Source organism: Anguilla anguilla, chromosome 1 (assembly GCF_013347855.1).
Source record: "Anguilla anguilla isolate fAngAng1 chromosome 1, fAngAng1.pri, whole genome shotgun sequence".
Lineage (NCBI taxonomy): Eukaryota > Metazoa > Chordata > Actinopteri > Anguilliformes > Anguillidae > Anguilla > Anguilla anguilla.
Window position 1 is genome coordinate 25,067,456 of NC_049201.1, and position 27,771 is coordinate 25,095,226.

The 27,771-nt window shown below is 40.4% G+C and overlaps 2 protein-coding genes across 3 annotated transcripts in view; both read right to left on the reverse strand.

The window, feature by feature from the left end:
- prkd3 (protein kinase D3) overlaps positions 1–13,996 on the reverse strand; it is a 66,196-nt gene extending 52,200 nt beyond the window's left edge. Inside the window, exons 1-2 of the mRNA XM_035412642.1 lie at positions 13,125–13,996; positions 11,190–11,986 (exon numbers count right to left, since the gene is read on the reverse strand). Coding sequence (XP_035268533.1) covers positions 11,190–11,480 — 291 coding nt within the window. The 5' untranslated portion in view covers positions 11,481–11,986; positions 13,125–13,996. The remainder of the gene's footprint in view (positions 1–11,189; positions 11,987–13,124) is intronic.
- A 553-nt stretch (positions 13,997–14,549) lies between these two features.
- On the reverse strand, positions 14,550–26,541 carry mocs3 (molybdenum cofactor synthesis 3). 2 transcript variants are annotated; one of them, XM_035412662.1, is made up of 13 exons: positions 26,330–26,541; positions 25,754–25,895; positions 25,479–25,571; positions 24,217–24,337; positions 23,785–23,859; positions 22,614–22,731; positions 21,906–22,014; positions 21,001–21,063; positions 19,163–19,326; positions 17,979–18,026; positions 17,395–17,491; positions 16,981–17,088; positions 14,550–15,186 (listed from the first exon to the last, which is right to left on the reverse strand). In XM_035412662.1, the coding sequence occupies exons 1-13, from the start codon at positions 26,420–26,422 to the stop codon at positions 15,029–15,031; spliced, it is 1,389 nt and encodes a 462-aa protein (XP_035268553.1). In that variant the 5' UTR covers positions 26,423–26,541; the 3' UTR covers positions 14,550–15,028. The 2 variants fall into 2 exon arrangements, with proteins under 2 accessions (XP_035268553.1, XP_035268562.1); XM_035412671.1 differs by having other exon boundaries at positions 26,479–26,510.
- Positions 26,542–27,771: the final 1,230 nt, after the last annotated feature.

The following is a 27,771-nucleotide window of genomic DNA, read 5'->3' on the forward strand; positions in this document are numbered from 1 at the left end:
CAACTATAACTCCAACCACGAGTCTTTTAATGGAGGTACATATTTTTTTTCCCCAAAAGCCTTCATCTCACTCAATACTGTTATTTTAGATGGAGTATCAATAACATTTAACACTGTTACGGAAAAAAAAAAGTCCAGTTCTGCTCAAGGTTACTTCCTGATATCAGTCAGGGAGTTTTTCCTTGCCACTGTTGCCCTAGGCTTACTCTTTGGGGGCTGGTTCTCTGTAAAGCTGCTTTGTGACAAAGCTCCTTTGTTAAAAGCGCTATACAAAATTTTTAATTTAAAAAAAAAAATGATGCCTTTCATCACACACATAATTCAGTGGGAGCAAAGATAGACGTATTCACATGGGAGCGGCAAAACTTTTCAGATGGTTGTGATCCCTGTTCAGAAGAAAGGGAGGATTCGGGAAAGTCCTGCTTGTGAAGCAACTGGTGTTTTCCCCCTTTGCAACAATATAATTTAATTATGTGGAAAAAACATGGCATTCAGTCTGGAAACGCACATTTCAATTCAAGCCTCATACTGAACGGGGTTGCTGGACTGCGTATGCTGACCAATCCTGAAAACGGTGCAATAAATTATTCCTAAAAAGCATTGCCAAATCAATAAATCATTTTTCCGTGTTATGCAACACAAATTCCCTTGCTACTAGCACGGGTCCAAGATACACATCCGAAATGCCATGGCCTCTGAATGAATTAGTTTAAGTATGCAAGTACTTCAACTTAACGCTAAGTGTGTAAACGAATTGTTCAGGCACACGGACGGAGTCGCACGCAGGGCAGAAATGGACAGCGTTGGTTAGATATGCCAAGTCACTGTGAGCATTTTAAAAATGCAAATGCATTCATCTTCATTTCAATGCTCAGACAAAGTCTGATTAGTGACAGTTCCACGTATAATGCATGGGAACAGGCTGAAGTGATAGTTTTCACCTGATATTGTAAATATGTTGGTGAGCGAGGACACGTTTTAAAACCTTACCAACTGCCATTTGAGGACGCACACATACGATGTGTTTCCAATGCCAAGGTGGGCAAGGAGGAATTCAAATGGCTGTTCTTACTGACAGTCTTAAACCAATGAATAAAGTGGAGGATCTGCAAAGGCCAGAATCGTCCCATTGCCTGAATCCAGATGCAAGGTCGGTGGAATGCATGCCTGATTATCTTGACTTCTGGAATTCTCATTTATTATAAATTGAACAAATTATTTCTGCGGTTATAATACTGGATTCTCACAAAGTCATTTAAATTCCACGGATATGTTGACTTCTTTGCAGTAATGTTTCCAATGGTTTCTTTTAAAACGTCTGCAAATATCCAATTTTTCCGGTGCCGCACTTTTGTATTTTTGTCCATATTTCAGAGGCATTTTACCCCAAAATTTATGTCTTCTGCAAATATCATTTTAAGTATTACTTTATTTGTACCAGTACTTTTTATAAAATTTTAAGAGTGAATGAGAGGGTACACACAGCAAGCACCAAGTACAAATGGATTTGCTCCTAAAAAAAAAATAAAAAAATAACGTTTAGCTGCCTTAATGCTGTATGGAACAGTTAAGACAGGAAAAGTTACAAAAAAGTCTCAGCAACATACATGACATTTGCAAGGAAGTGTGGTACTCTATCACAGGATAATCAGAAAGTCTTCCTTGACGTGTAGTTTTGAAGGGACAGGATGGGTGCACTAGGTACAAGCTATATAGCATGTCAAACTGATTATTTAAACAAGATGCTAATTTCCAGAAAGGTGCATTTCCATTCGATACAAACTATACAACCATGTAAGTTGCCTTATGCATCAGAAATACAAAAAACATCAGAAGAATATTAGTAGAATATCAGGAGAATAATATGTGATATTTTAAGTGCTCGGTAGCCACATCAATTCCAACGCCTGCATGTCCATATGAAATGAGCCTGTGTGTGTGTGGCGAGTGCCCTTTTGAGCTGTGACTGAAACAGAAGCAGGACTTGGAGCTACGCCTGCGGACACGCCTGGGGAAGAATGCAGCACACGCCCGACGCCCCTGCCCCTGCCGACGGCCCCAGAGCATCGCGGCACAGTAAGGACAGCCGAGATGACATCTGCAGTGACTCAAGTTCGATGAGGCTATTGGCTACGATAATATACTCTGCATATAATTGCAATGAACGATGGCTGAAAAAATAGCTTTTGTGTACAGGTACTGGTAAGACAGCTGCAGTAACAGCTAATGATGCTGAGCACAGGTTTCTCTGTAGTACTGCTGAGGAAAAATGAGGCTAATTTTATCTTAATCTTTATCTTAAACTTTACAGTGAAAAAAAAATGGATCTCCTTACTAAATACTGAAGGCATATCTTCAAATATAATGAAAATCCAGAGCATGTAGTAAAATATATAATATAATATAATATAATATAATATAATATAATATAATATAATATAATTACTTTCCATGTTCATTGAATAAACTCCTAACTATGATCTGTAAAACTCCTAGCAGTCATAAACACAAATGCAAACTTGATGGATTCACATAATCAAACCCATACACTTTATTTCCATGACATTGGTAAGGAGTTAAAGAGAGCTGGGAGACAACAAACATTCATCGTAATTTGACTGTGAGATAGCGAGCCAGATAAATTGTAGATTTGGATAACTCCCATTTGAAAATAGCAATATCTGTCCGCCAATCTCAAAACCAAATGTATTTACAAACTGACAGTTGAAATGTAAAGAAATAACATATACATTTCAAAGGAACTGAAAACTGAGCAGGAAAGCATCAGGCAATGACCCATGGGCCAGACTGTAAGCTTAAAGTTTGAGAGGGATGATTTCTACAGTGTCATAAAACACAGAGCTTCAGTGAGCTTCAGTGAGGGAACTTTAAAAGGAGAACCACTTTATGTCTATCCAGCTTAACTTAATTAATAAATGTTTCAAATAAGACATTGCACATGTGTGATAAAAGTATCATTGTTTTTGTTTTCTGCCAATCATTCATACAACAGAAAAAAAATACAACTTGTTCCATGTAGGATACGTACAAAATCGCAATGAAAATATACTGAAGGAAAGCTAAATGTATTAACATTGAAGTTAAAAATAATTATACTAAATAAATAGTTTATTAATGAAATTTAGAAATACAGCTACCAGACATTAAGGGTTCAACACTGTCTATAGCCATATGCTTGTATGGGAGGTTTCCGGGGAAATCCCCCGGTGTTGTGATGGGGACACTGTGCTGTAGGAGTCGCCATCTTTCGGATAAGGTGTTGAATTGGTTATTAGTTTTGGTTCATCCATATAACTGGCATGAACCAAGACTAATAAGGCTGTCGGGTGGCCCATCCTATTAAGGTACTGTCAGAATTTGTGGATTCTTCCCCCAATTGGTATTTCATTCTGACTGTGCCAGTCCATAATGCATTCATAGCGATGCATAATTAGTTGCAGCTAGCAATGCTCAGTGGGTGAACTGCAGAGTGGACACAAGACGTGCTCGTCTGCACTCTCCTGCTTTGAGTACATTTCAGTGATGTGATCGGCCTGGACATTCCACATTAGGAGAAACATTAAAAAACCAGGGTTATAAACTGGTTATAAAAACATCTAGGGACAAGCTGTTAAGTTCATAGAGCAGACAGCACAAAATCATATTTCAAGATCACACTGACCCTTCCAGTGTCCTGAGAGTCCATTCACAAGTTATCGTATCACAAAGCGAGTCAGGGAAATAAAATCTCTAGATCCACTGGAGATACCCTTAACACCAAATCTGTGGAACATCCAAATCCGAGGAACAGGAAACACAGATTTCCTCTATCCCAGGTTTGATATAATAAACATAGCCTTCATAGTCCATCACTTTTCCAAGTTAACCCACACCACTCAATTAAAAATTCTACTGGTTGCTAAGCCAACCAAACATTGAATGCAACACCATCATCAGTCCATGCTCCATAATCCCGCAATCTATATATTGTTTGAGTTATCAATTGCTGAAATGTGTCTGAACCATTGTTCGCACCGAAGAGCTTAACATAGCAATGTTGTAGTCCACAACAGGTCACCAACACAGTAGTTTCCTTGCCATTGTTAATGAAAATAACCTGTCAGCACCAATTTTATAAACAGGATTTACAGACAAATTTAGCTGGAATAACTGTGTAGGCACAATCACACACCCAAGGAAGAGGATAAGAATGTGTTTCAGCATGTACTCTCCAGTAATCAGAGCAAAATGAATTACTGTCATCAGGTTTAGGCATGAAGAAGCAAGGAGCACTGTGATCATATAAATGGGGTCAGTAATGTTCTCCTGCTCCTTGTGTTTAGTGTCATGGGAACCTAACTGAGCACAGTGACCTCAGTTTAATGTCTGATCCAGGTGGCTGCCTTTCTCACTGCACAGTGTGGCAGAATGCTCTCAACATAAATACCATGGCTCCCTGGACCTGTTTAGCATGTCAAACAAGGACACGAGTGAGTTCTTTCTTATGAGCTCCACTGAAACCATTAAGATGTACTTCAGTGTCCTATCAGGGTTGCCAGATGAACATTTTTTAACAGGAATGTCCGGTTTTCAAATTATTTTGACATTTCTGGTATGAGTAATTGATTGATCTGAGTAATTGAAATATGAATAAAACCAGATTCCATTCATTGATTTAAGGAAATGCCCTCAGCGATTTATTATTTGAAAAAATGTATTAATAAACACGCTTACATTTAAGGGTGAGTCAAAACTTCTAAGAACAGGTAGATGTGTTTGTTGAAATATTCTCTGAATACAATAAATTAAAATAGTAGGATACATTTCATCAACTTACATAGATTTCACGGTTATTTACTGATAATAAAATGATGGGGCCGCAAACCTCTACAGATTTCCAGAAAATTCTTAAATGTTTTGAAGGACAACATCTGTTCTTTGGGGCTTATAATTGTAAAGCTGATTCCAGTAAGTGGACTTTCCACATAAATGTATCATGAAATATACAGGAACTGTGTATGAGCCTGGCATGTAAGAACAAATGGCTGATTATTCTAAAGCGTTAAATTCCATTACATTTTATGTTCCATTTTTATGTTCTTAGTCTGCCACAATCTACTTCCTGAGAACAATGAAATTATTGCTGCAGGCAGTTGTGATGTAGTTAACTTTTTATATAACATAACTGGGTGTGGTGCAACACAGCAACAGTAGCCTGTAGTCTGAGAAGAAATATTTTTATTATATGTTAAATAAACTATATGTAATTACGTTTAAATCTAATAATATTTATTGCACGTGTAAAATAAATTTAACCAAGTTTAAAACTGTATGTATTACTATTAATACACTGAATGGAAAAGTTTAAATCAACTGGTTGAGGCAAAACAGAAGTAGTAAGGAACAAATAAGTGAACTCTCTGGGGTAACAACAAAAACCAAAACTGGAAAACACCAGGCCAGGTGCCAGTCATGGTAACCGACATCACAGTCATCTGGCCGTGTACAAGCAGAGGTTAATGATCCGAATTGTGTTCACCACCAGAAGGGAGGGCCCATGGGGGGACAGGTCTCCGGTTTGGCATGCCAGCACAACGTGTAAAAAAGCTCAAACGGTAACAAGCACTGCGTGTGCCCTCGTCTTTTTTTTCTCTCGCGAGTGAAAAAAAACCCCCACCGCCCACCTGCCCCCCCCCCCCCTCCCCAGGGCCAGATTGGCAGCAGGCCACTTCCTCTCCACCTTCGCCTGATGAAGGAAGCGCGCGCAGGTGCGCTTCGCCCCGTGCCAATCGGGCACCCTCAGAGACGCGCTCCGGAGCTCGGCCCCGCCCACCGCACCTCACGTGCCTCCACGAGCGACGGCGACGAAGCACAGGCAGCTGAGTTGTTTCCTTCAAACATTTAGCAAATTTGTTTGAACAGTTGTAAACTAGGATGAACTACGGAGTAAATAAAATGAAAAGAATACATCAACTAAACAAACTAATGCTAGCAGTAGTTTGCTTCTTTTGTTTTATCCTGAATATTCTAGCAGCATGATTCTTTAAGCACACAGCCCTAAATATTCTTTCAGAAATATTAAATAGAAATACATGAACACATCCAGCAATGGCGACAAGACAGCATGAAGACTTAACAGCAAGTCAAGGAAAACCCAAAAAACTAAAAACAACATCAACTCATGCGCAATATGATTTATGTGACAGCATTTTAAATCCATCTGTTACCCATGCAGACGGTGTTGAAACAAAAAATCAGTCACAAAAAGCAACACTTTACGGTAAATGTACTGATTCAGCACACATTAATGTGTTCTTAGTTCTTAATGCACAGAAAGACCAGTAATATACAGCAGCAGACGTCCATCGCGCAAGCATAATTTCTACATCATTAGCAATAGATATGAACTGCATTAGCATAACGGAGAGTGGTAAATCGTTTACCCGCAGGCCTGTCTCCCTGCTCAGGAAATGAGAGCTCACAGGGGCAAGGTTCCACTTGAATAATATCTAGGCCTACTGAGATATTACCAAACGGCAGGCTTTTCCTGTCCGCTTCTGGACGGGTCCAAAGCACAGAGCAGTAGAATCTGCAAATAGCAGATGAGATTTTTGGTCCCTCAGCTACAAAATCCTCACCCCTCCACCCCCACCCCCCCTCAAAAAAATGTGGATTTTTAAAAAACTAATACTACTTGCAGATTACAGTTCGTAAGAATACCGTCTTGGGTGAGGAAACGGACAGTCATATTTTCCACAGATATCAAATCCAGATGCGTGTCCTTTTTGTTGCAACAGCAGGTGGGAAGATATGCTTTGCTGAACTAGCATAATGTTGGATTTCATGCAAGAACCCTGTAGTCAGTCCATTCTTTTACACTCATTAGAATTTCTCCTATTTTAACTAATTTTGTGTTAATATGATCAGCCTAATAAAAAATAATCGGCTTAATCATGACAATATGATTAATAAACACAGGCTTGTTCGTTTTAAGCTATTAAGAAGTCCTCAGTTTGAGCAATATTGAATGCTATTGAAAGCATATGAGGACCATTATTTTTCAGTTGTCAAAAACTATGGCTGTGTTTCAACCCCAAGGCGGCAACCTAAGAAGGAAGAACTGAAGGGAAGCTTTTGCTCATCCATCCTTTCAAGACATGTCTCCAACAGAAGCCAACAAAAAAACATCATTTTAAGGTCTACTTTTTCAGCCAAATTTGAGCGTGGAACCCACTTCACCAGATTGGACAGGCTGAAAAATGAGGTTGCCACAACCTCAAAATGCTTATTTCAGTTAACCAAGGGGGGACCTCTGTAGCCATTTGGTTAAGTCCGAAAAATACATTTTTAATTATTAATATAATAAATGTGTTATAATGCTTGCAATTGTTAAAACACATCATAACAGCTGCTGATGACATGGATATACAAGTTATATACAGTTTCTTAAAAGAGCTTTAAAGAAGCCAAGCACTCCAATACAGAAGATAGACATGACTTCTAAAAATGTCAAGGGAGAAATGACACTCATTTTCAATGGGCGCACTATGGCTTAAATCACATTGCCAGGCCAGTGATAAATGCTTCCTGCTGATAAATATTGCTTGGTGAGAGAGTGCACGGCTTCGCTGCCATTGCTTTGAGGCCTACCCTCCCGCGCAAACTTGAACTCTTGTCCTCACACCATTGCACTACCAGATCTCAGAAAACGTTTAAAATAGGCTGATTAGACAAAATCTCTTAAGGTCACTGTCATCATATGCTGCTGCGTTCGATACCAGTTTGTCTAACAGAAGACATCGTTTGACCTCAATATGATAATTTGCATAATTCCAAGCCATTTAAGTACAACACTTGGTGAGAATTTACATGTCTTATGTGCAATTGACAGCTGGTATTTTCAACCTTTTTCACTAGGGGAAAAATATATACAGTACGCAGACGTCAGCCGACCAGCTTTCCTGTTCTTTGAAACAGCGGCGTCAGTATGAGCCTGGTAAAAAATCCATATCAGTCGATCTCTAATGTGAACTGGACCCAGGCCAGGCCGAACTGAAAGAGCTCAATCAAAGTGCCAGAGGTTAGTAATTGGAAAGATTTAATTAATAACCTCAGGCATCAACAACCCTAGACATCAACAACCAGCACTGTGACAGAGTTACCACACTGGTAACAGTAAAGCACTTTAACCACTTTTAGGCACTTTCTTACGGTAGCCAGTTGGTGAAGAACATTACATTACTCTATTGTAACTGTTTTCTGATGTTTGTGAGGAGTATCTATCATGTCATCACATTAGCCTACTATTAATATTACACTATGGTCATATGCATGTGCTATGTACATGTGTCTTTCATGTAGCCTAATATAAGTTAAAATAAATTACTATTTTAATGTGATTTGTGTTGTCAGTGTCCACTGATCGTCGAAACAAACTGGCAAAATAGTGTCATTTAAATAACTACAACACACACAAATTAAATACATAGGCCAATCTACTTTTCAATTTTCTTTACTTGTGGTCTGAAGATTTCATAGAGGTACAAACTATTTTATGTCAAGATAAAACTTTAAAAAATCTAAGTTAACATAGAAATGAGTACATTTAATGAACAAATCTGTGTGTGCATATGGTTGATGGATGAGGCCAGATTATCAGGGAGACACTGGAGAACGGAATACTAATGCCACTGAATTTAAAACATATTGGATTTGTTGATATTCATGGGAGTTTCGGGAAATATGTACAACAGCAAAAAAACAATCAGTTTCCGGCACTCAGCAAAATCCATAAACAGGGCAGCAACTACTGCTGATCCAGTGTGGACACTGGGGGTGAGGGAATTACTGCAGCTACCTCCTAACATAATGGGCGGTGGCTAACAGCAGGGGGCTTTGCTGCCTCAGTGAGTCACCCCTCCTCAAACATGTAACGAGGGTAGGTTTGCCGCGAGGTTTGAACTGCAACCCTTGTTGGCTGCAGAGCAAAACGAGATACGATTAGCGTACTGGACTAAAGACTGAAACCTCCAGCCAAGGGAACTTGCTGGACTCATATTGAATTGCCAGGGGATTACGTTACCTTTTTACACAGTTCATATGTCAACTGATGTCTCTGATTTCTGCCAAACAACCACACAACTTCACCAACACTGCCCACCCATTGACTTTTATAACTAATATTTATTACCTGACATCACTTCCAAGATTAAAATACAAAGACGTGAGAGAAATTTGTTTTATTTCGTATTGTTCATTCCAATGCTTTACTGATGTAGTTAACTTTAAAAGCTCGCTTTCGAGCTCTTCTAAATGCTTTGAGTTAAATTTAACACTGTCATGACAAAATAACAATTATGTTTGTTTACTGGTAAAGCTAAATTGCTTTAACAAGTGTGAAAGCTTGTTTCACACCATGGTGCATGCCTCAGCAAACAACAGAGCTTGCACAAGGTGGTAAAAAAACAAACTGCAGTATGTGCAAGTAGCCCTTAATGTTCCAATAGTGTCAAAGTTATCTGTTTATCTTTATGACAAAAGCAAACAGCTAGAATTAGCAGTCGTAGTGGTGAAAAATTGCACAAAATGTATAAAAGCACTGTAGCTATAGAGATTAATTCACTTAATAATGGAGTATGTGCAGAGGTCTAAAGAATCCCTTTCATGAATATGGATCATATTAAGGCCCATCAGTTTTCCCATCTTTCCCAACAATTTAGAATCTGTTATTGTGCCCAGCCACACTCCTCCACCATTAGCCATATTAAATGTATATACTACAGGCCACAGAGTAAGAGAGCTGAAGGCAATAGGAGGAAATGTGTATCTCTCACTGATGACAGCTGGTAGGCTTTTCACACCTTGCACATCATCTGGGGCAAAGGTATGTCATCATTACCAGGAGTCTGAAGTAACAGTACATAGTTGGAAGTGATGGGATTAAGGCACCCAGGGTTCCCCGTGTTAAAGGTACATCAATCCCAGGATACTCCATGGGAACACACTGTTTACCAGGACTCACTGAGGAGAGATCAAGTTCTCCTCTTATACTTGGTGCGTAAGTATTTAAATTATTCCAGTAAGTGCTTAAATTCTGTCTTTGTGAAGGCTTTTTGAATTTTCTTAATCCTGCACATCCAGAATACTACCTCAACTAACAGCAGCTACATTAAATTCAATCTTCTTGCCACTTAGCAAGAGATTTTGATCACCCTCCATACCTATTTACATTTACAATTTACAAGCAGGACCTGACAGCTCGGCAAGCTGGTTTGCATTGAATTCATTCTTCACCTGTGGAGCCAGTCGTATCATTAATACAAAGTGTCCACTTAGTGTTACTTGGCATAGCGTAGTCTTATAAATCACTCTTGACTAAAGCATCTGCTAAATGAATTAATGTAAATGTAATGTTTAGATTTGTATTTGTCATTCAGAATTGCTTTCCTGAACCACTGGCTGAACTAACTACTCACACAAGAACTTCCAAAGGCAGCAAAATGTTTAAAGTGGTAGCTTGGAAGAAAAAGCTATGCACAGTAATGCAAGGCATAAGATGATGCGATGTTAATACATTGCTGGCTTTATTTTATTTTATTACATAAAAAGAAAAAAATTACAGATCAATTGAAAGGACCCTAATTGTCATGAGAATACTGTCCCGCTGTACAGTAATCACAAAACAGGTGGTAATTTGCACTTCTGTATGTGCACACGGACTCCTTACCTCATGTAGGCCTACAAGACAAAATAGGTGATGTGGAAACGCTAAACCATGACCATTAAACCATTCAAAGCACTGTTACATAAAATAAGTTTCACTATTGCAAAAACAATTTGCACACAAAAATTTCCTCACATCCTCACGAACTTGCCATGTTTACACGTACAAAAGGACCAATTAATTAAGAGGCACTTAACGTACTTCAAAAACGAATGGCTGTACGGCAGTGGCCGTTTGGAAATACACCTTTCGTCACCACAACGTAAGTGAAATGGCCTCTTGGACTTTGTATTTTTGTCATTTAGAATATGCTAATAGGCTTATAAGTTGAGGATCACGTATGGAAAGTTCATAACGCATAAACGAATTTTGTTGCAAGTCACAGTTTAAAAGTAGGGTGATCAACGCATCCTCAGTAACGCTGGTTATAACAAAATACAACAATATAAAAGATGAATTGTCCTACCTTTTGGTCCACTATAGAACAGACAAGATCTTTCACGGCGGAAAGCGACAAATCATGCGCTTCGAGGTTAACAGTCTCCCTGGTGAGTCCAATCTGAAGTAGAAAAGAGACTCCGTGAAAAGAGCAGCGGGAGAGCGTGGGGCTCGGAGCGCTCAGGCTACCGTTGGATAGGCGGCTGTAGAGTGTAGCCGGCGGGCTAGGGGACGGCGAGGGAGTCGGTGGAGCAGCTGGATGTTGAGAGTTGGAGTACGCTTTTGGTAAGGACGAAGGAGAAGGGCTGCCGGAAGACATTGGGTTTCTTCCTTATATTGAGATGATGACAATGTGAAAAAGTATTTCTTATGTGGTGTTGGACTCGCTATATCAAAATTTAAAGGATGCAATAGCCTAGCTATTTAGCCCCCAAAAGTGCATTGGCAGCGCTGTTCACTTGAATATGGAAACACGGTGCATTGAATGACAAGGGTGGCAACAAAAGAGTCTACAACTGACAGAGAGTATGTTACACTGTTTCTTTGCATACATTTTAGATACAAATGTGGGGGTTAAACGTTGCGAAAACGCCTTTTGATTCCGACATCATCCTCGCTCGCAGTTATTTCCAGTCATCCGTTGAAAATTCAATGACACGTGTACAAACAAACAGTAAAAAAATCCCTTGACAACTTTCCAACACTTTCCAAGGAAAAAAATAGTGTCCTCGTCTGTGATTCCCGATTTGGTCAGAGGATAGGCATTCTTCACACTGTTGACTGATGTAGCCCGTGGACGTACGTTCTGTCCCAACCATCAGAAATCTAGCAACAGCACAAAAGAAAACATTATTATGGTATGTTCTGGATAGTAGGCTAGTTTAAACCAATGTCCGTTAATGAATGAAAAAAAAGTGTCAACATGTATAAAAAATAAAATAGTGAAATATCCAAGTAGAAAATGCAAGCTCAAATACTGCTTTCCTCAGCATGGTCCAAGACTCCCTTAAGTGTTGCCTATCTTTGGAATGCATACATGACATTGCATGATTATTTCCAGATCAGATGTATGCAAACTATTAATGAAATGTAGGCCCATGTGGGATCATACCACAAAAAGCAGCCTACTAATTTAAAACAAATACTGTTATACTGGTTATATTTTGGTATTCAGTATGCATCCCAATATGCGACGCCTGTAGCCTATGCTTAAATGAATGACTTCTTTCAATAATTATGTAAAGGCAGAATTAACATTAGATGGTAGCCTACTTTTTAAGTCGTAGCTACAGCGCACGCAAGCTCCTATGACGTTCCTTTCTGAATCACGGGTTTCATATATACATAAATATATATTAATATATACATAAATATATAGTAATGCGTGGACTGCAGTGATGGTTTATGAACAGGTCTAAATAGTATTCACTGTGAGACAATCTAAAATCATAGCAAAGTCTAATAGCAGCCTACTTTGTACTGCATGAGATAAAGCGCATTTTTGTACAAACATTAGACTATATCAGGTTATATTTTGTGCTGTTTCATGGAACCAAATTCCGATAACAATGTTTAAGAACTTTCAAGCAATTATGAGAACATGCAAACACAGGTTGATGTTTAGCTATACTGACATTTAAATAATGCTTTTGAGTTCCAAATGAGGTAGAACTGACGAATGTGTGCTGATAGGCGACATCTCTCTATTAACTCAAATCTGTTACGCCACCCAGTTACAAACTATAGCCTACTAGAAGTTACAATGCATTTTACATATGGACCCACATCTGGATCCCTCCATTTCCAATTAGATATTGCTGGCACATAGTTGCTGAATCTATACCAGCAAAACAAGTTAGGCTATAGGCTACAATGGCGTTATTGTTTGCCCCTTCTATACATTACCTGTAAAACAACGCGCCAACTGACCGAACACAATTTGGCGAAAGCATAAATACGTTACCTTTGCTTTCTCCACAAGACGGGTTTGTTTCCCTGGCGAAGAGAGCTGCAGAAACTTCTAATTCCAGCAATCACCAGAAAGGACAACTGCAGAGATCGTTCATATTGTTTTGATGGTGAAGGAATGGTGCAGCTGCTTTATACTTGCTAGTGTATAAGGGAATTCTGAGGACCGGGTCATATTTACAACTTTTTCCGTCTTTTGAAACTTTCTTTTATTCGTACCTAGTCAACTAGTTCATGCGCATCTTATTATCTCTCTCCAGTTGTGGCAGCTCCCCCTTCCTTCAGTGTTAATGGGAGAGAAGGGCTTCCTGGGAACTGAAGTCCAGTCATGTTTTTCAGAAAGCGTGGTATAGCCTCGGGAATGAAAGTATAAAATACAAGCCCCAAACGGCAATGGTCGTTCAGCAAATTCTGCCGTTCGGTACGCATGCGCCACGCTATAATAATTTTCCGTTATTTACTCCAAAGCGTCAGAATTATGGTTGTAGTATGTGCGACCTCTATTGGTAAAACAAATGAGAAAATGAGGATGAAAAAGTTATCCAAGTGATCCAGAATCGCCAGTCGCTGAAAGCGACTAATACATTTAAAGTAATTAAGCGCAGCGGGTGTTTTAGGGTGGGTGCTGGTATAGTAGTCAGCTATTTTATATAGTTTAGCCTGCCAATTTGATAGTTGGAGGCTATTTTATAAACTTGGCCCGTCTAGGCTATATATAAACTCATGTCTGCTTTTATGATTACTGAATATTGTAACGTACCCAACAATCGTTTAAACGAATCTGAATCTGATAAAAGAGCTGTGCAACAGAGTAACACGAGAATAGGCAACAAGGGTCAGCAAAGAGGAGACTGAGGATGAAGGTGAAAAGGTTCCAAGGCCAGAACTGATTTTTGAAACATGTTAAAAGCAGGGAAGATATTATTTCAAGACATAACTCCATTTAGAAGTAGCAAAGCTAAGCCAGAGAATTACAAAGTAGAAGGGGGTGATGGATTAAGAAAGGGACGTTTTGAGTACATTGTGTTCTGATATCTTCTCAGCCATTATTCTCCACTTCAGATGTGCAGAACACATGTAAGCAAATGCACAGTACATGAGAAAGAAAGCCTAGTTCATGCCCCAGCCTTATTTAGCATGTATTAATTATTCCAGGAGTTACATACATTGACGTCACTAAGTCCCAGCACTTTCATGATTAAGGAAATCTGTAATACACACCATCACAGCCTAACCTACTGGCAGGCACAGCTGAGGCAGATTGGTTTTCAGCCCAGGTCCATCTCAGTGCCTTCATCAGGCCGTTTCTAATAGCAGTCCCTCCAGATAGACCTCCCAGATAGACTTCTCAGTTCAACAGTACCTTAATTCAGTTACTGATTTGTTCAAACTTTTAAAGTGAGCAAATAGCTACTTCACATTTATTAAAAAACATGTATTGTATTTATTTGTATTAACAAATCGGGGCTTGGATAATGACAAACAAAGATCTTGCAGCCTGCCTGCATCTTGTGCAGGTTTTCACCACCTGTCCTACAAATAGGGTACTGCATACTGCAGGGGAATGTCCAACATCCATCAATGGTTCAGCCAACTCTCGCTTATTCAACTTACTGTAAAAATGCAGCTGTACATCTTGTCTATATCTATATCTTAGGTAGTTGTTTACTTTGCATCATGCTTCATGACTAAATGTTGAAAGTTTAATCCGGATAGGAACTCTCAGGTTGCAAAAATGGAGACCTAACTGGCAGCAGTAGAGTGCACACATTCACTGATCAGTCATCGCTAAGACTTCTCAATTGTGAATGTACATAAACAGGGTGAACATTTAAGAGAATGGATGGTGTGCGGAGGGTTCTTTATCACTGATGACATCAAGTGTTACACGCCCTCAGGTCAGTACTGCGGGAAGGATGGGTCTATCTTCTGAGCCCATGCCATGAGGCCCCCGATGACATCCTTGGGGCTGATGGGCTCCACCTCCAAACTGGCCATTTGCTGGAGGATCTGGACTGCCCTCTGGGAGTCGTTACCCGTCTTGCAGATCACATACACTGTGAGCAAGGCAAAACCAGGGAAACAGGAGGTTACGTGGGGGCTTCTGGGTGGCTCACCCTATTAAGACACCAGGCTCTAGTGTGTGGATGCATCAAATCATCTGGCATGAAATCAAGACTGTGCTGGAGCCCACTGGCTAGAACACCCCCACAGGACACTGTGTAGTCAGATATAGTGTTGCCTATCCACGGTTCTTTTAGCCTACCACCTCACACTAGCAACTGCGTCTGGTGAAGCGGGTGCTACAGTCTGGGCTGCTGTGTGACTCATCCTGTTAAGGCACTGTTCCACCATGTGGATGGGCCCCACACTGTGATTATGAAAAGTACACATGCCTTAACTATTATCCATTCCTACACAAAATACTTGGTTAGAAGCATAGCGCAAAAACCTGTTGTGACAAACCACAAAAAAGGCACTATAAAAATGAAAGCTTTTAGGATTAACTGTAAAAAAAAATACAGCTTTCTGGAGTAAGACATGAATTTGAGCTGAGGCTCCAGAAGCAGACTGTGGGTCTCTGCAATAATAACACTGCTACCAGAACCACAGCTGGAATAGCCATTAAAATGTACCATTCATATAAGATCCGTCGATTTTGGGCTCCAATGCGTGAAGCCAGCTGACGGAAACTCAGAGAGACTGCCAGCTAACTGGGACAAATTTCTACTTTATAGAGTAATTTAAAATCTCTTTTTTATCTCATAATTTCATTTTATTCCTTTCCCACAATGGACAGATGTATTTGAAGTCCTGTCCTATCATGTCTCACTTTAGAACCAACAAGAACTGTTTGGAAAATAAGTTGCCTTTCTAGCGTAAGCACAGGCAACATGTGTGAAAAATGTTTATTTTTATTATTTAATAGTCATTACTTCCATATAAAATGTTAAGTGGTATTCAAAGTGGTATTTATTGCTTCACTGAAATTTGTTTCCATTATAAGGGTAAATCACTTAAAAACTTACAAATAAATCCCTTATTGTGTACAGTTGAGTCTCACTCATTGGTGTTCTAAAAATGAGTTTCTATTTAAAGGCTAGTTTAAGCCTGAAAATGTGTGTATTCAACAGCTTTCTCAAAATAGTAGATTAAAACTACCCATTATGAATAAAGCATGCACTGAATCCGTGGTCCACTCGTGCTCACATTATAACCATGACTATTCAATGAGAGGCCAGCTGTTGGCGGACACCAAGACGTTTCTGTATTGGAAAAATAATCGTCTTGCAACCACATCTCCGTGACGCAGCCACCGGGTGCCTGGAAAACCCGGCCACGAAACGCCGCTCAGTCACAAAAGCTTAATTAGCGGGAGGAAACTCAAGTTACCGCGGTTTTGTGCTCGCGGTGTTTCGCTGAGCTACACTTTGAATGCGGAACAACGAGAATCGGTGGCCTGTGAAAAGACATAGGGTGCGCCAGTGTGATCATATCGTTTAACGCGCGGCCCATACAAGCATTTGGCTTCGTGTCGGAACCCAAGGAGGTTTTTCCGAATCTCCCCTAGAACGGTAATTTGACTCGAAGCAGAAAGAAGACGCCCCTCAACTCTTATTGTTAGCACCCTCCACCTGTTTCCCCATAAGTAATATTTAACATAAACATTAAACTGAAACAACATTGTTCAAATGGTCTCTTCTGAGAATGGGAAAAAGAACGTTTTTTGGTCTTCACACAGTATGAATTTTGTATGAATATTTCAGTTTATAAAAATTCTATTTAAGAAAGTCATTTATTGTTTTAGAAATTGTTTTTGTAGATGCAGCCAGGTCAACATGCACGCTTACCTGGAACACAGGATTCAGACTTCAACCGCTGCTTTGTCTCTGCTATTTGCTTCTTCAACAACTGAACATGTTCGGTCTTCCTGCCCTCTAAACTGGCCAGAGGAATGGCTATCAACGTTAGAGGAAAAAACAGCAGTGCTTCACTGTTTCACTAAAGACAGTACAGCAGATATGGATTTACAATAACAATAAAAAATACATATGCACCCAAATACAGTAGTACAAACTTTTTTTGTACAGTAGAGAAAAGGAAGAAAAAGGCTCCTTTAAGGAATTTTGAATGAATGAGCACTAGCATTCTTGTATACAATTCTGTATTTTGTTTTTGGTATGAGAACTCTGAATAATGCTATGAGATGGCTGGGCGACCTGATTAAGATGCCTATTAAGTGGAGCGACCATGGGAAAGGATACAGAGGGAGAAGGGAAGGTGGCAGATGTCCACCTCCACTAGAGGGCGCACATCCAGGAGAAGATGGGGAGTGCCACCTTCCAAGATCTCTTTGTAGTCCTGCACAGAGTACACACAGCACTGTTAACAATAAATAATAAAAATTAATTAAATAAAATCTTCCCACTTATTTCTTTGTCTATCTGATTTTGAATCAAACACTATTCACGTGCACTCCTTCAATTCACTTGCCAGTGAATTGAAAGAGAGCAGCCAGCAACTATTTGACACACTACAGTACACAGAGAATAACAGGAGAGAGCTAGCGTTAAGTTGCCTCGCTTCATTAGGTAGCAAAATGTTTGCATGTGCTGGCTTATGCACAACTGAAGGGGTTTACTATTAACTATAGAACCTGAAGTGGCTGCATGATCTTTCAGTATACTGACAATCTGACATATCGTGGCATGACCATAAAAATAATAAAATCTTTTCTAAAGATATGGTGATGTATTCCTTTCCTGAATAACTCTTGGAGTGCCACCGCTCTCCCTGCTCAGTCTCAGGATTACAGGAAACAGCATCACTTAACCTCAGTGAACTGTACCTTCACAGATATTCTCTGTTCTTTGGAGAGAAGGCACAATCTTCGGCACTGCAGGAATCGCACGCAAGAGCAGAAGGGTGAAGAAACACAAAGGACAAATGCAGAAAAACATGAAGAACGTGACAGTATTATCAACCTTCCATTTCATTATCAGTTCAATATATACAAAAGTACAGCAGGAAAAATGTTTTCCAAAATCTGATTTATGGAATTACAAACCTTACATGCCATCCTTTGTAGGATTTTGAATGTTCTATCAAGAAACACATTTTTAAAACAATGAAATATAATATTGTCATTCCTTGATAATGCAAGCTTAAACAGTTTTCCGCAGTGAATGAACGGTTGCTGCCTGCGACCCTAGACATTACCAAACCTTTTACAAGACACCTTGTAAAAGGTTCTTATGAAAGAAACATTGAGGGTTTCATAACGCACGCTCAGCTGAGCTGAAAGCCAGGCTTACAGAAGCCTCTGGGGAGAGGCCCGACCCCAAACATAAGCACTCCGACCTTCCTTCGCACAAGACAAAGGCCGGTTGTTCACGGGGTCAAGGGAGAGCAATGCTTCTTATGAAACCACTCTGCCGCTCTATGAACACAGAGCGTTCAACTATGTTTGTTCCCCAATTATTACAGGAGGCTGAGTCTACCCTTGAATATTAGTAGAGTTGAACGAAGATTGGTTAAGGCTGGCAGATGTGTATCTTCGATTTCTACTCAAGTAATGGCAGTCAGTGGCAGAAGTCCTGCCTTTGCCTCCATTTTGAGACCTGCACCTAAAAGTCTATATTTTCAAAATGGCTTTTATTCTGATTTATTCATTATACAATAAGGAATTTAATTATATCATTCTTTTTTTTTTTTTTTACATGTGAGAATCCCTGTGGGATAACTTATTTGGATACTCAGAGTATATCCATTTTCTAAGCATAATTAAGGTTTTAAAAAAAGAATAAATAAATCTAAATCCACCGAGCCTACAGGTGGCGCACTCCAATACGGCTTTTCCCAATACAACTGCAGTACCATTCATATTTAGTGATATTTGAGAAGCTGTATTTACCGATGAGATTGTGTCACTACCCTAAATGTGACATGGGGGCACAACATTGGATACCCCGAGGACACGTCCCCCCCACCACCCCCCCAACCATCATTCTGGTCACCCACACGACCTCTGACCTTATCGGTGGCGGAAGAGCCGCAGAATTGCTCGTAGTCCTTCAGGGCGGTCACGGTGGGGTTCTCCCCGCACGCGGCACACCCCGCCTGCCTCGGCCGCAGCCGGATGGACCGGAACCGGATGTCCTGGGCGTCCAGCGTCAGCAGCTGCTGGCCGCAGGAAGCTGGCGCTCCGCGTCAAGGGGCATTAACATGGCAACGGCGGCATTCGTGGCCAGCGACAGGAGGGCAAGGCTTCGTGCAACCAAAAACACTGGTAGAGCTCTCGTACATTGCCAGTGACTCAGCAGTTTGAAACAACGGTTGTTCTTTCAAAAGTGTCAGCTCGCTGTATTATCATCCATTACATTACATTACAGGGAATTTAGCAGAAGCTCTTATCCAGAGCGACTAACACAACTTTTACACATTTTACATTGTATCCATTTATACAGCTGGATACATACTGAAGCAATGCAGGTTACCCTGCTCAAGGGTACAACTACAGTGTCCTACCCAGGAATTGAACCAGTTCCATACCCACTGTGCTACACTGCCACTTATCCATAGTGTGGTTCATGGAGCCGCATTCTTGCAACACAAAAATCAGTCAATGTGGCCGTGTTCACCCTCTGATTACGGTCAGTTTTTGGTGTGGCTACTGGTGGGCGTCAGGGAGAGATACAGCTCTCCTCCGATTAGCCTTAGCTCTCCTGCACTGTCCAAACGGTCTCTTTGGAGGCTGCTGGATGGCTCACACAGGGTTAAACCACAGAGTTCCAGTGTGTGCATGCACCCCCAGGCATCGCGTCCTGAGTGACCAGCACCCCTGCAAGTCAGTACATATTTTTCCACAGCAGCATCCAGGGAGAGAGTTTCAATCTTACTGTCCAGAGCTGCTCCAAAAAAAAAAGTAGGGAGTACAGCCAACACTCTCTTCCAATTGGCCTAAGTTCTCTTCTGCAGTATGATGTGGCTTGTAATATATATTTTTTTAATTCTCAGTGTTTCTTTTGTTGGGTAGGCTGAGCACAGTGGTACTACAAGTCAGCAGTCATGTTGAAATTTGGGAATATAATGTGGGGGAGTTGGTTGGAGGGGTTACAACAGTGGTAACCAACCCTGTTCCTGGAGAACTACAGTCCTGTAGGTTTTCACTCCAACCCTGAGAAAGCACACCTCCTTCAACAGCTAAAAATGTGTATTGAGCTGCTAATTAGTTGAGTCAAGTGTGCCAAATTAGGGTTTAAATGAGAACTTACAGGATGGTAGATCTCCTGGAACAGGGTTGGTTACCACTGGGTTACAACTATTGCAAAATTTGGGGAACAGTATACACAATAATTACTTTATTGCTTCCTGCTTTCCTATCTAACCAGAGATTTTAAACATAAACCCCAAAACAAACAATCTTCAACCAGGTAACTCAAGAGAAGTCAGGTTCAATATACAGCATGAACAGAGAAAGCAGTCTGCAATCTCTCAGCTGACCATTGCGTATACATGGTGTAAGAAATACGGGACAGGACGCAACACAGCACATCATATTACGGTTTTTGTCAAAATGTGTGAGATTTTGGAACCCGAAGAGTTAAAAAAAATAAATAAATAATAATAATAATAATTTCTGTTTTTGCGTTGTGATGTTCTATCAGACAGATAAGGTCAAAGAAGAAAATATCCACTCTTCCTTCCAGGCACTTTACCCACAGAACGCTTTTTTAAGCCGCCTCAGAACTCCTGCACACGCCGATTCATCTCCGAACAGCAGCCGGTTGTTTATTGCAACAATAGATCGGTGTTGCCTGCGCGAGACGGAACTTCGGGGAAAAGTGTCGCGTTTAGACTCCGAAGGATACAAGCTTGTCCGGAGGCGATCTTCAGGACCTCCAGAGCTTGAAAGCACCCCATGATCCCAGGCACTGAGATGAAAGTGATTAAATAAAACATTTTTACAATAACACTATTCAGTGGCTGTACTCTGATTTACAGCCCCTGTGTCTCTAGTCAACCCCGGTGTTTACTAAGTTACGCATAATGTAGGCAGACAACTGTGAAGAGAAAACGGATAGTCCGTCAGTACAAATCAATAGTTTTGGCTGTCCCTGATGGGCATGTTTAAATCACAGCAGAAGAGTACAATGTACAGTGTGTGCCCCCTTCCTGATTTCTTATACTGCTGCATATTTCTCAAGCTGAAAGGTGACTTTTTCACACGGGTGATAAGGGTGTTTGATAACTTATTTCATTAACTAAATGAAATAATAATAATAATAATAATAATAACAATAATAATAATAATAATAATAATAATAATAATAATAATAATAAAAAATGTGTTTTGTGTTTACTCAGTTTTCCTTTGTCTAATATCACATGTTGTCTAAAGATTTGCAACCATTTTGTGTGACAAATATGCAATACTAGAAGAAATCAGGAAGGGGCAAATACTTTTGCTGTAATCATAGCATTTAAGCACATTATATATTTTTTTTAATTACAAAACATTATGAACGCAATACCAACATACAGTTCTCTTCAGAAGCTCTAACAGTCTATGTCAAATGTTAAATATATTCTCTCCAAATTGCCCTTGACAGCAGTTATTGCAAATCAAAAGGCTTTCGGCCTTCAGAAATAATCAATAAACTTTAATGTGGCAATGTTACAGTAAAGGATAGTGGTTATTCTCAAAAACCAAGCTGACTGCATAAACCCATGACGGGGATGCTATGGCAACAACACCTAAACCACAGAGACTCACCCACTCCTAGGACGCCCCCATCAGAGCAGTTGGTCACCGTTTCTGGGGGCGGGGGCACAGGGTAGAGGCACCTGTAGCATGGCCCGCCCTCGTAGTTGTACACGGTTAGCTGGGGGCAGAAGTGAGGAGTTTAACACCAGGGACCGAAAGAGAGGGGCGTCATGAACCGCGAAATGAGTGAAGCAACCATTTGTTCTGTCAATCCTGTGAACCAATCAAGGCTCTCCACACTGCAACAAACTGTGGTTGGTTCACATTAGCCAGTCACATCCAGCCCTGTAGCTCTTTATGCGCTTGGTAAACCTCAATCTTTTTTTTAAATTTACATTTAGCAGATGCCCAGAGCGACCTAGAAAACAAAGTGAGGGAGAAGTACTGGCAGTATTCTTAGCAGCATTTTACCTTCCATACAGCATGTTAATCATCGTATTCTTTTCTCTGATTGGTTTAGTCCCAGCTGAAATAGCTGTTTAGAGAGGAGTTCATAACAATTGCTGGTAAAGACATGTGATTGACTGATGGACTGTCTGACAGCCAAAATTACACTGGAGTTTAAAATGGTGAGGGTGAACACAGTTGGTTACTGAAACCTAATGTTCTCAGTTAGAAAATAAGGGTAACAAAAAGCCTAACTGTTTTCAGATGCATTCCCAGGACTGGGCCTTGAAAAGCGCCATGAAAGGTGTGGCGGTGCGGGGGTGACCTCACCTGTCCCTCCATCCGCAGGGCGCTGGCGGACACCAGGGGCTTCCCGCTCAGCACGCAGGCGTCGTTCACCAGGTAGCGGGTCGGCACGTTGTCCGAACAGTCCGCCACGATGTCATACCTGAAGGGCGACCACGTCAAGGATAGCCACATAGCTACAGTGCTACAAATCTTCATGAGATTTAGTTTCGTTTTCCTTTTGGTTTTCCCCTTTAAGTGCCACATTAGGGGGGATTTCAATCAAAAAGGAGAGTGCCCATAACTGCAAACAGATATACATTTTTCATTTGGTTTGTGAATGCTGAGACTAGAACAAACATTTTAAACTATCTGACACAAGACCCTTTCCCCACAAACCATTTTAAAGAAAAACTGTCCTTTCTCCCACAAGTAATATTCAACTAAACATGCACATGAAGGACAGCTGTAAGGTAAACTACCAACATGCTTTTTCCCCCAAAAAAATATAAAGAGATCCCCTTTAAATGGTCAGCACACTTCTTGAATCTTTGCAGTTTGTACAGTCCAATTCCTTTCAAAATCGACTTTAGGCACAAAGTACTGAGGTTATTTCAGTACGGGGAGTCCACACAGCCATTTTATGACTTTTATTTCCAGCAATAAGGAGAAGATAAAATGTTTGTTTGACACAATGTGAAGCCTCTTAGCACACAGAGAACCGTATCAAATATTTTCACACTTAATATCTCATTTTATTCGCTAGGGAAGAGGATCAGGCCACTCAACACTGCACTAAATCTCTGTAGTGTTACCAATCATTTCTAGTGCTGGCAGCTAATCTAGTTACGCCATTGAAGGTCACTTTGGGGGAAGAAAACCTGCCACATAACAAGCCTCAGAGCCTCAGAGGCAGCAAGACCCAAAGGGACCAAATGTATTAAGAAATGTCCTAAAATGAAAGAAACAACAGATACATGTTCAGTGAATTCTCTGTTCTCTGAAAGATGCGCCTTCTTAAATAATACTGGGAATGAGGACAGGAGACTAGTATGGAGATGTAGATCATCAGGAAATTGTTCAGCTGCCGTATGCAGTTCAGACCGGAGATGAGAAACATGGTTGGAGGGGGGTCGGAGGGGGGGTCAGAGTGCGTGAGCACAAGTTGCAAGTCACAGCTGCGAGTTACGCAAAGGAACAAACACAAGGAGGATACTGTTGGACGAGCTGGAGGGCATTCTCATGAGAGAGCTTCAAGTGGTAGGGAATGCACTCCACAGCAGGATTCAGCCTGAGGGGGACAGGGTAACAGTCATCTGCGTTAAAGGGGAAATGTCCGTCAAAAACACCCACATTTATGCTCCATACGGGAGGCTTGCTAACAAGGGGTTTGTTAAGGAGCCCCAGGGGGTTCTCATTAAGACATAAAAAATATATTCCCTCAAAAGAAAACTGATGTTTATGTTTCCACCTTATGTAAAATACACATTTCAGACAAAATTTACACATTTTAGATCTACAGACAAAATAAACATTTATATTTTATTTCCTGGGTTTCTCTCAGCCCTCAAAGAACTGCAACTCTAGAATCTGTCATAGCAGGTAAGAACTTGATCCCCCCCACATGCACTTCACCAGCTCACAGTACCTTCTGATGGCCTGAGCTGCAGACAGGGCTTTAGGCTGCCCCCTGGTGTCCTCTCCGTGCAACACCTGTCTGTGTAAGTTACTCAGCTCCACCTCATCATAGTCCAACAACCCCAAACGGCCTGCACAGAAGAGGGGACACACAGAAGCACAAACATAAGTGCGCATGCACACACACACAAATGTTCACTGACACACATACACATACGAACACAATAAAATTTAAACACACTAAAAATAACCACAGGTGCAGACACAAATACACACACTTAAGTATTCGGAAGAGATTTTTTAAAACTATTTTTTAAATAGTTCGAAACTGAATGGAGATTTTACTGATTAATTCCAAGTGTTTACATAGTACAGAGCACCCTCTGCTGGTGAAAGTTGGCCAGGGCACTAATTAGTATGAATGTACTGCACTTAACCTATTCCTTCAGTGAGCAACACAATGCAATCAAATTAAATACTTTAACAAAATAAGGCAAAAAATATGTTCATGAACATACGTGAGAAGAAAAGCTATATTCAAGAAGATTCTACTGAATTTTACAAATGAATAAAAATGCAACCCCAGAAAACTGTTGGGAGCAAGAATTCATGATGCCTCGAAACTCAACTGAATAACTGCTGTATGGAAAACAATGAAAGTACAAATCAGGATATGGAGCAAAATCACTGAGTCATATTGTTGTATATGGTGGCCCCAGGCCATTGGGCTATGCTCACTGTCGATCTCTGGCTTCTCAAGGCAAGTGTTTTGCCTAGCCAAGTGCCCTACGGGACTAGAAAGTTACGGTGGATGTGGATATTCTTCTGAGCAATTTCTATGCGCATGGCAAGCAAAATGGCTTCCTAATACTAGCATCTTAGACTTAAACTACAACAAGCAAAGCATGTCAGAGATTGCTGCATGTTCGTTTTAATGTTCTTAAACGTTGGCTCAAATACCTGAATGTGTCCACTTTTGTCTCTTGCTTGTTCTTACTTTGGAGCATATACTTACCTGATGACAAGCACCGCCTAAATAAAATGTGTTATTGCATCATGATTAGCTGAAACGATAGAAGTTGCTGACAAGCTATCCATAGCTTCGGACGGTTACAGGTTTGCACAGCTGCTAGGCTATTATGCTGGCTATGATGAACTGCACAATGACCAGTCCATCCAAATAAACTGAACACATCCCATTACTAATTTTCTATAAATAAGAAACTGTTTTTAGTGTGTCATAGCCAGTCAACTTGTGAAGGGGTTACCTACCAATACCAGCTGCTGCCAGGTATTGAGCAAGGGGACATCCCAATCCCCCACATCCCACCACTAGCACCGAGGCCTGGGACAGCTTCAACTGACCTGTAAAATTATTATTATTATTATTATTATTATTATCATTATTATAGCACAATGGCCTTGGGAGAAAAAAAATCAGTAGTCTAATAATTGACAAATGAACTGCGTGGGCGTGTCTCACAGTGGACAGTCGATTGGATAGCATGGGGTATATGTTGGCATTATATAGCGTAAAATCTCGATACCTTTTACACCAAACTCCGGAAGGAGAAGCTGCCTACTGTATCGCATGATTTCTTCGTTGGACAGTGTCGCTTTTTCTTTCAGAGGCACCAGTGGCGTTACTTTCTCCTGGAGCTCAATCGATGTATTATTTGACTGATTTAACTGTCAGGATCAAGAGAGAAGTTGAAACCCACATGGTGAAGCAATATAAACAGGCGTATTAGCATATTAAAAGCATCGATGGGTGAAAAAAATGTATCACTGGTATCAATCGTATAGAATCTTACTGTACGCACTGGGCACTTATACATTTCCATTATAACCAAAGAGGAAATACAAATGAATGAGAATGTTAAACAGCTGACTTGCTAAAGTTAACGATGAGCTGACATGAGGTAAATATTTCATTCCAAATTCTGAGACCCTAGATAACTTATACTGTACAAGACCCTTGTATGACTAGGTAAATAATTATCTAGCGTGCCTAAATTTCTATTTTAGAGAGTAAGAATCCAAACGATCAACTCCAGCGTAGCTAGCTTACTGGCTAACACCTCGTTCGTCTATGAACAGAAGTAGGGTTACAGTTGAAATACCGTCTGCAATTGAGCAAGTGCATCCTTCAAAACCGATATCTCTCTTTCTTTCTCCAGCAGCTGCTGCTTCAGTCTAAAAACCTCTTGCTCCATAACTAACGATGCGTTTGCAGGGGTGAACAAAACTGTTGCATATAACGTAGACCCACACAACAGGACTTCCCGGGTAACGCTGTTGACACCGCTGAACTCACACGTGTATGCCGAGCATTACGTCATGTGACTCGTCTACTTCTTCTTCGTAGACTTTGGCCTAGAGAGTGATATTGCACTGAACATTTTTGTAGTGTCGCCGCCTGCTGTAGTAGAATATAGTGCGAGCGGTACATAACTAACCACAAATCAAGGCGCGCAATATGAACATGAAAAAGCAGAATTTCAATCCTACCATAAATTCGGTAACTCTGAAGCTGAACGCAGATACATGAGGCGCTATAGTCATAAGAAGTAAGTAAGAATAGCCCACATTCTCCACAACTTTGAAATCAATGTGGCCATAAAGCTTACTGTGCCTAGCCTACTGCTTTCCATGCAATATTTTTTTTTATACTACTTGGAAGCATGTGCAGTGCTGCTGTTGGCAACTTTGGAGAGACATGCAAATGTAATAACCATTACATACCTAAAAATAAGATATTTTTTTAAATGGAAGTCTTTTGTGTCAAAACACAAATGTACTTTGCAGTAACACCAATGACACATAGTAGCACCAATGACTTTGACACGTGATGTTTTCAATCGACAAGTCATTGGTGTTACTGGTTGTCTTTGGTGTTAGCGAAAAGAGAGTAACACCAAAGACGGTAACACCAATTACGAATTTGTGGGAATCAGGGTAAAAAGGACCTTGTATGTAATTTTAATTGAATATTTCTTCGACAGTAACACCAATGACACAAAATGACAAAGTGACAATTGTTTTAATAAAAAAAAGTATGTATTTACTTTATATTATTGTTTTCTTTGTTATCCATGACATACATATATTAGTTTTATATCATAACATGCTGTTAATAAATATATGCACTTGCAGGTGTTTTCTAGTGTAAACCGTGTGTGCAGCACAGGTATCAAATATTTCACTTTACAGTGAAAAGTACTGTAGATGTAAACAGGCGGTGAAGATGAAGAGAGAAAGAAGAGACTTTGTTGATGTGAGCAGTTTTTGAGGAGCCATCTTTACAAGCTGTGATGGATTCTGTTTGTTATTCGCTGTGTTCCCTCCTGAGAGTTAGTCGAGTTCAGGGGCGTCACCCTGTGCATAAAGATAGGAAAAAACAATTGGAACTACCGGTGTAAATGTAGCCTAAAGTACATTCTGCTAAAAGGGGCCTATGTTGTATCTTCACAGATTCACTGATCTTCCGTCTTTGGGATTGGTTGTCTCATGAAGTTCAGTGGATCTGCATAGATTCAAAGCAGATCTAATAAAACCTATGTTT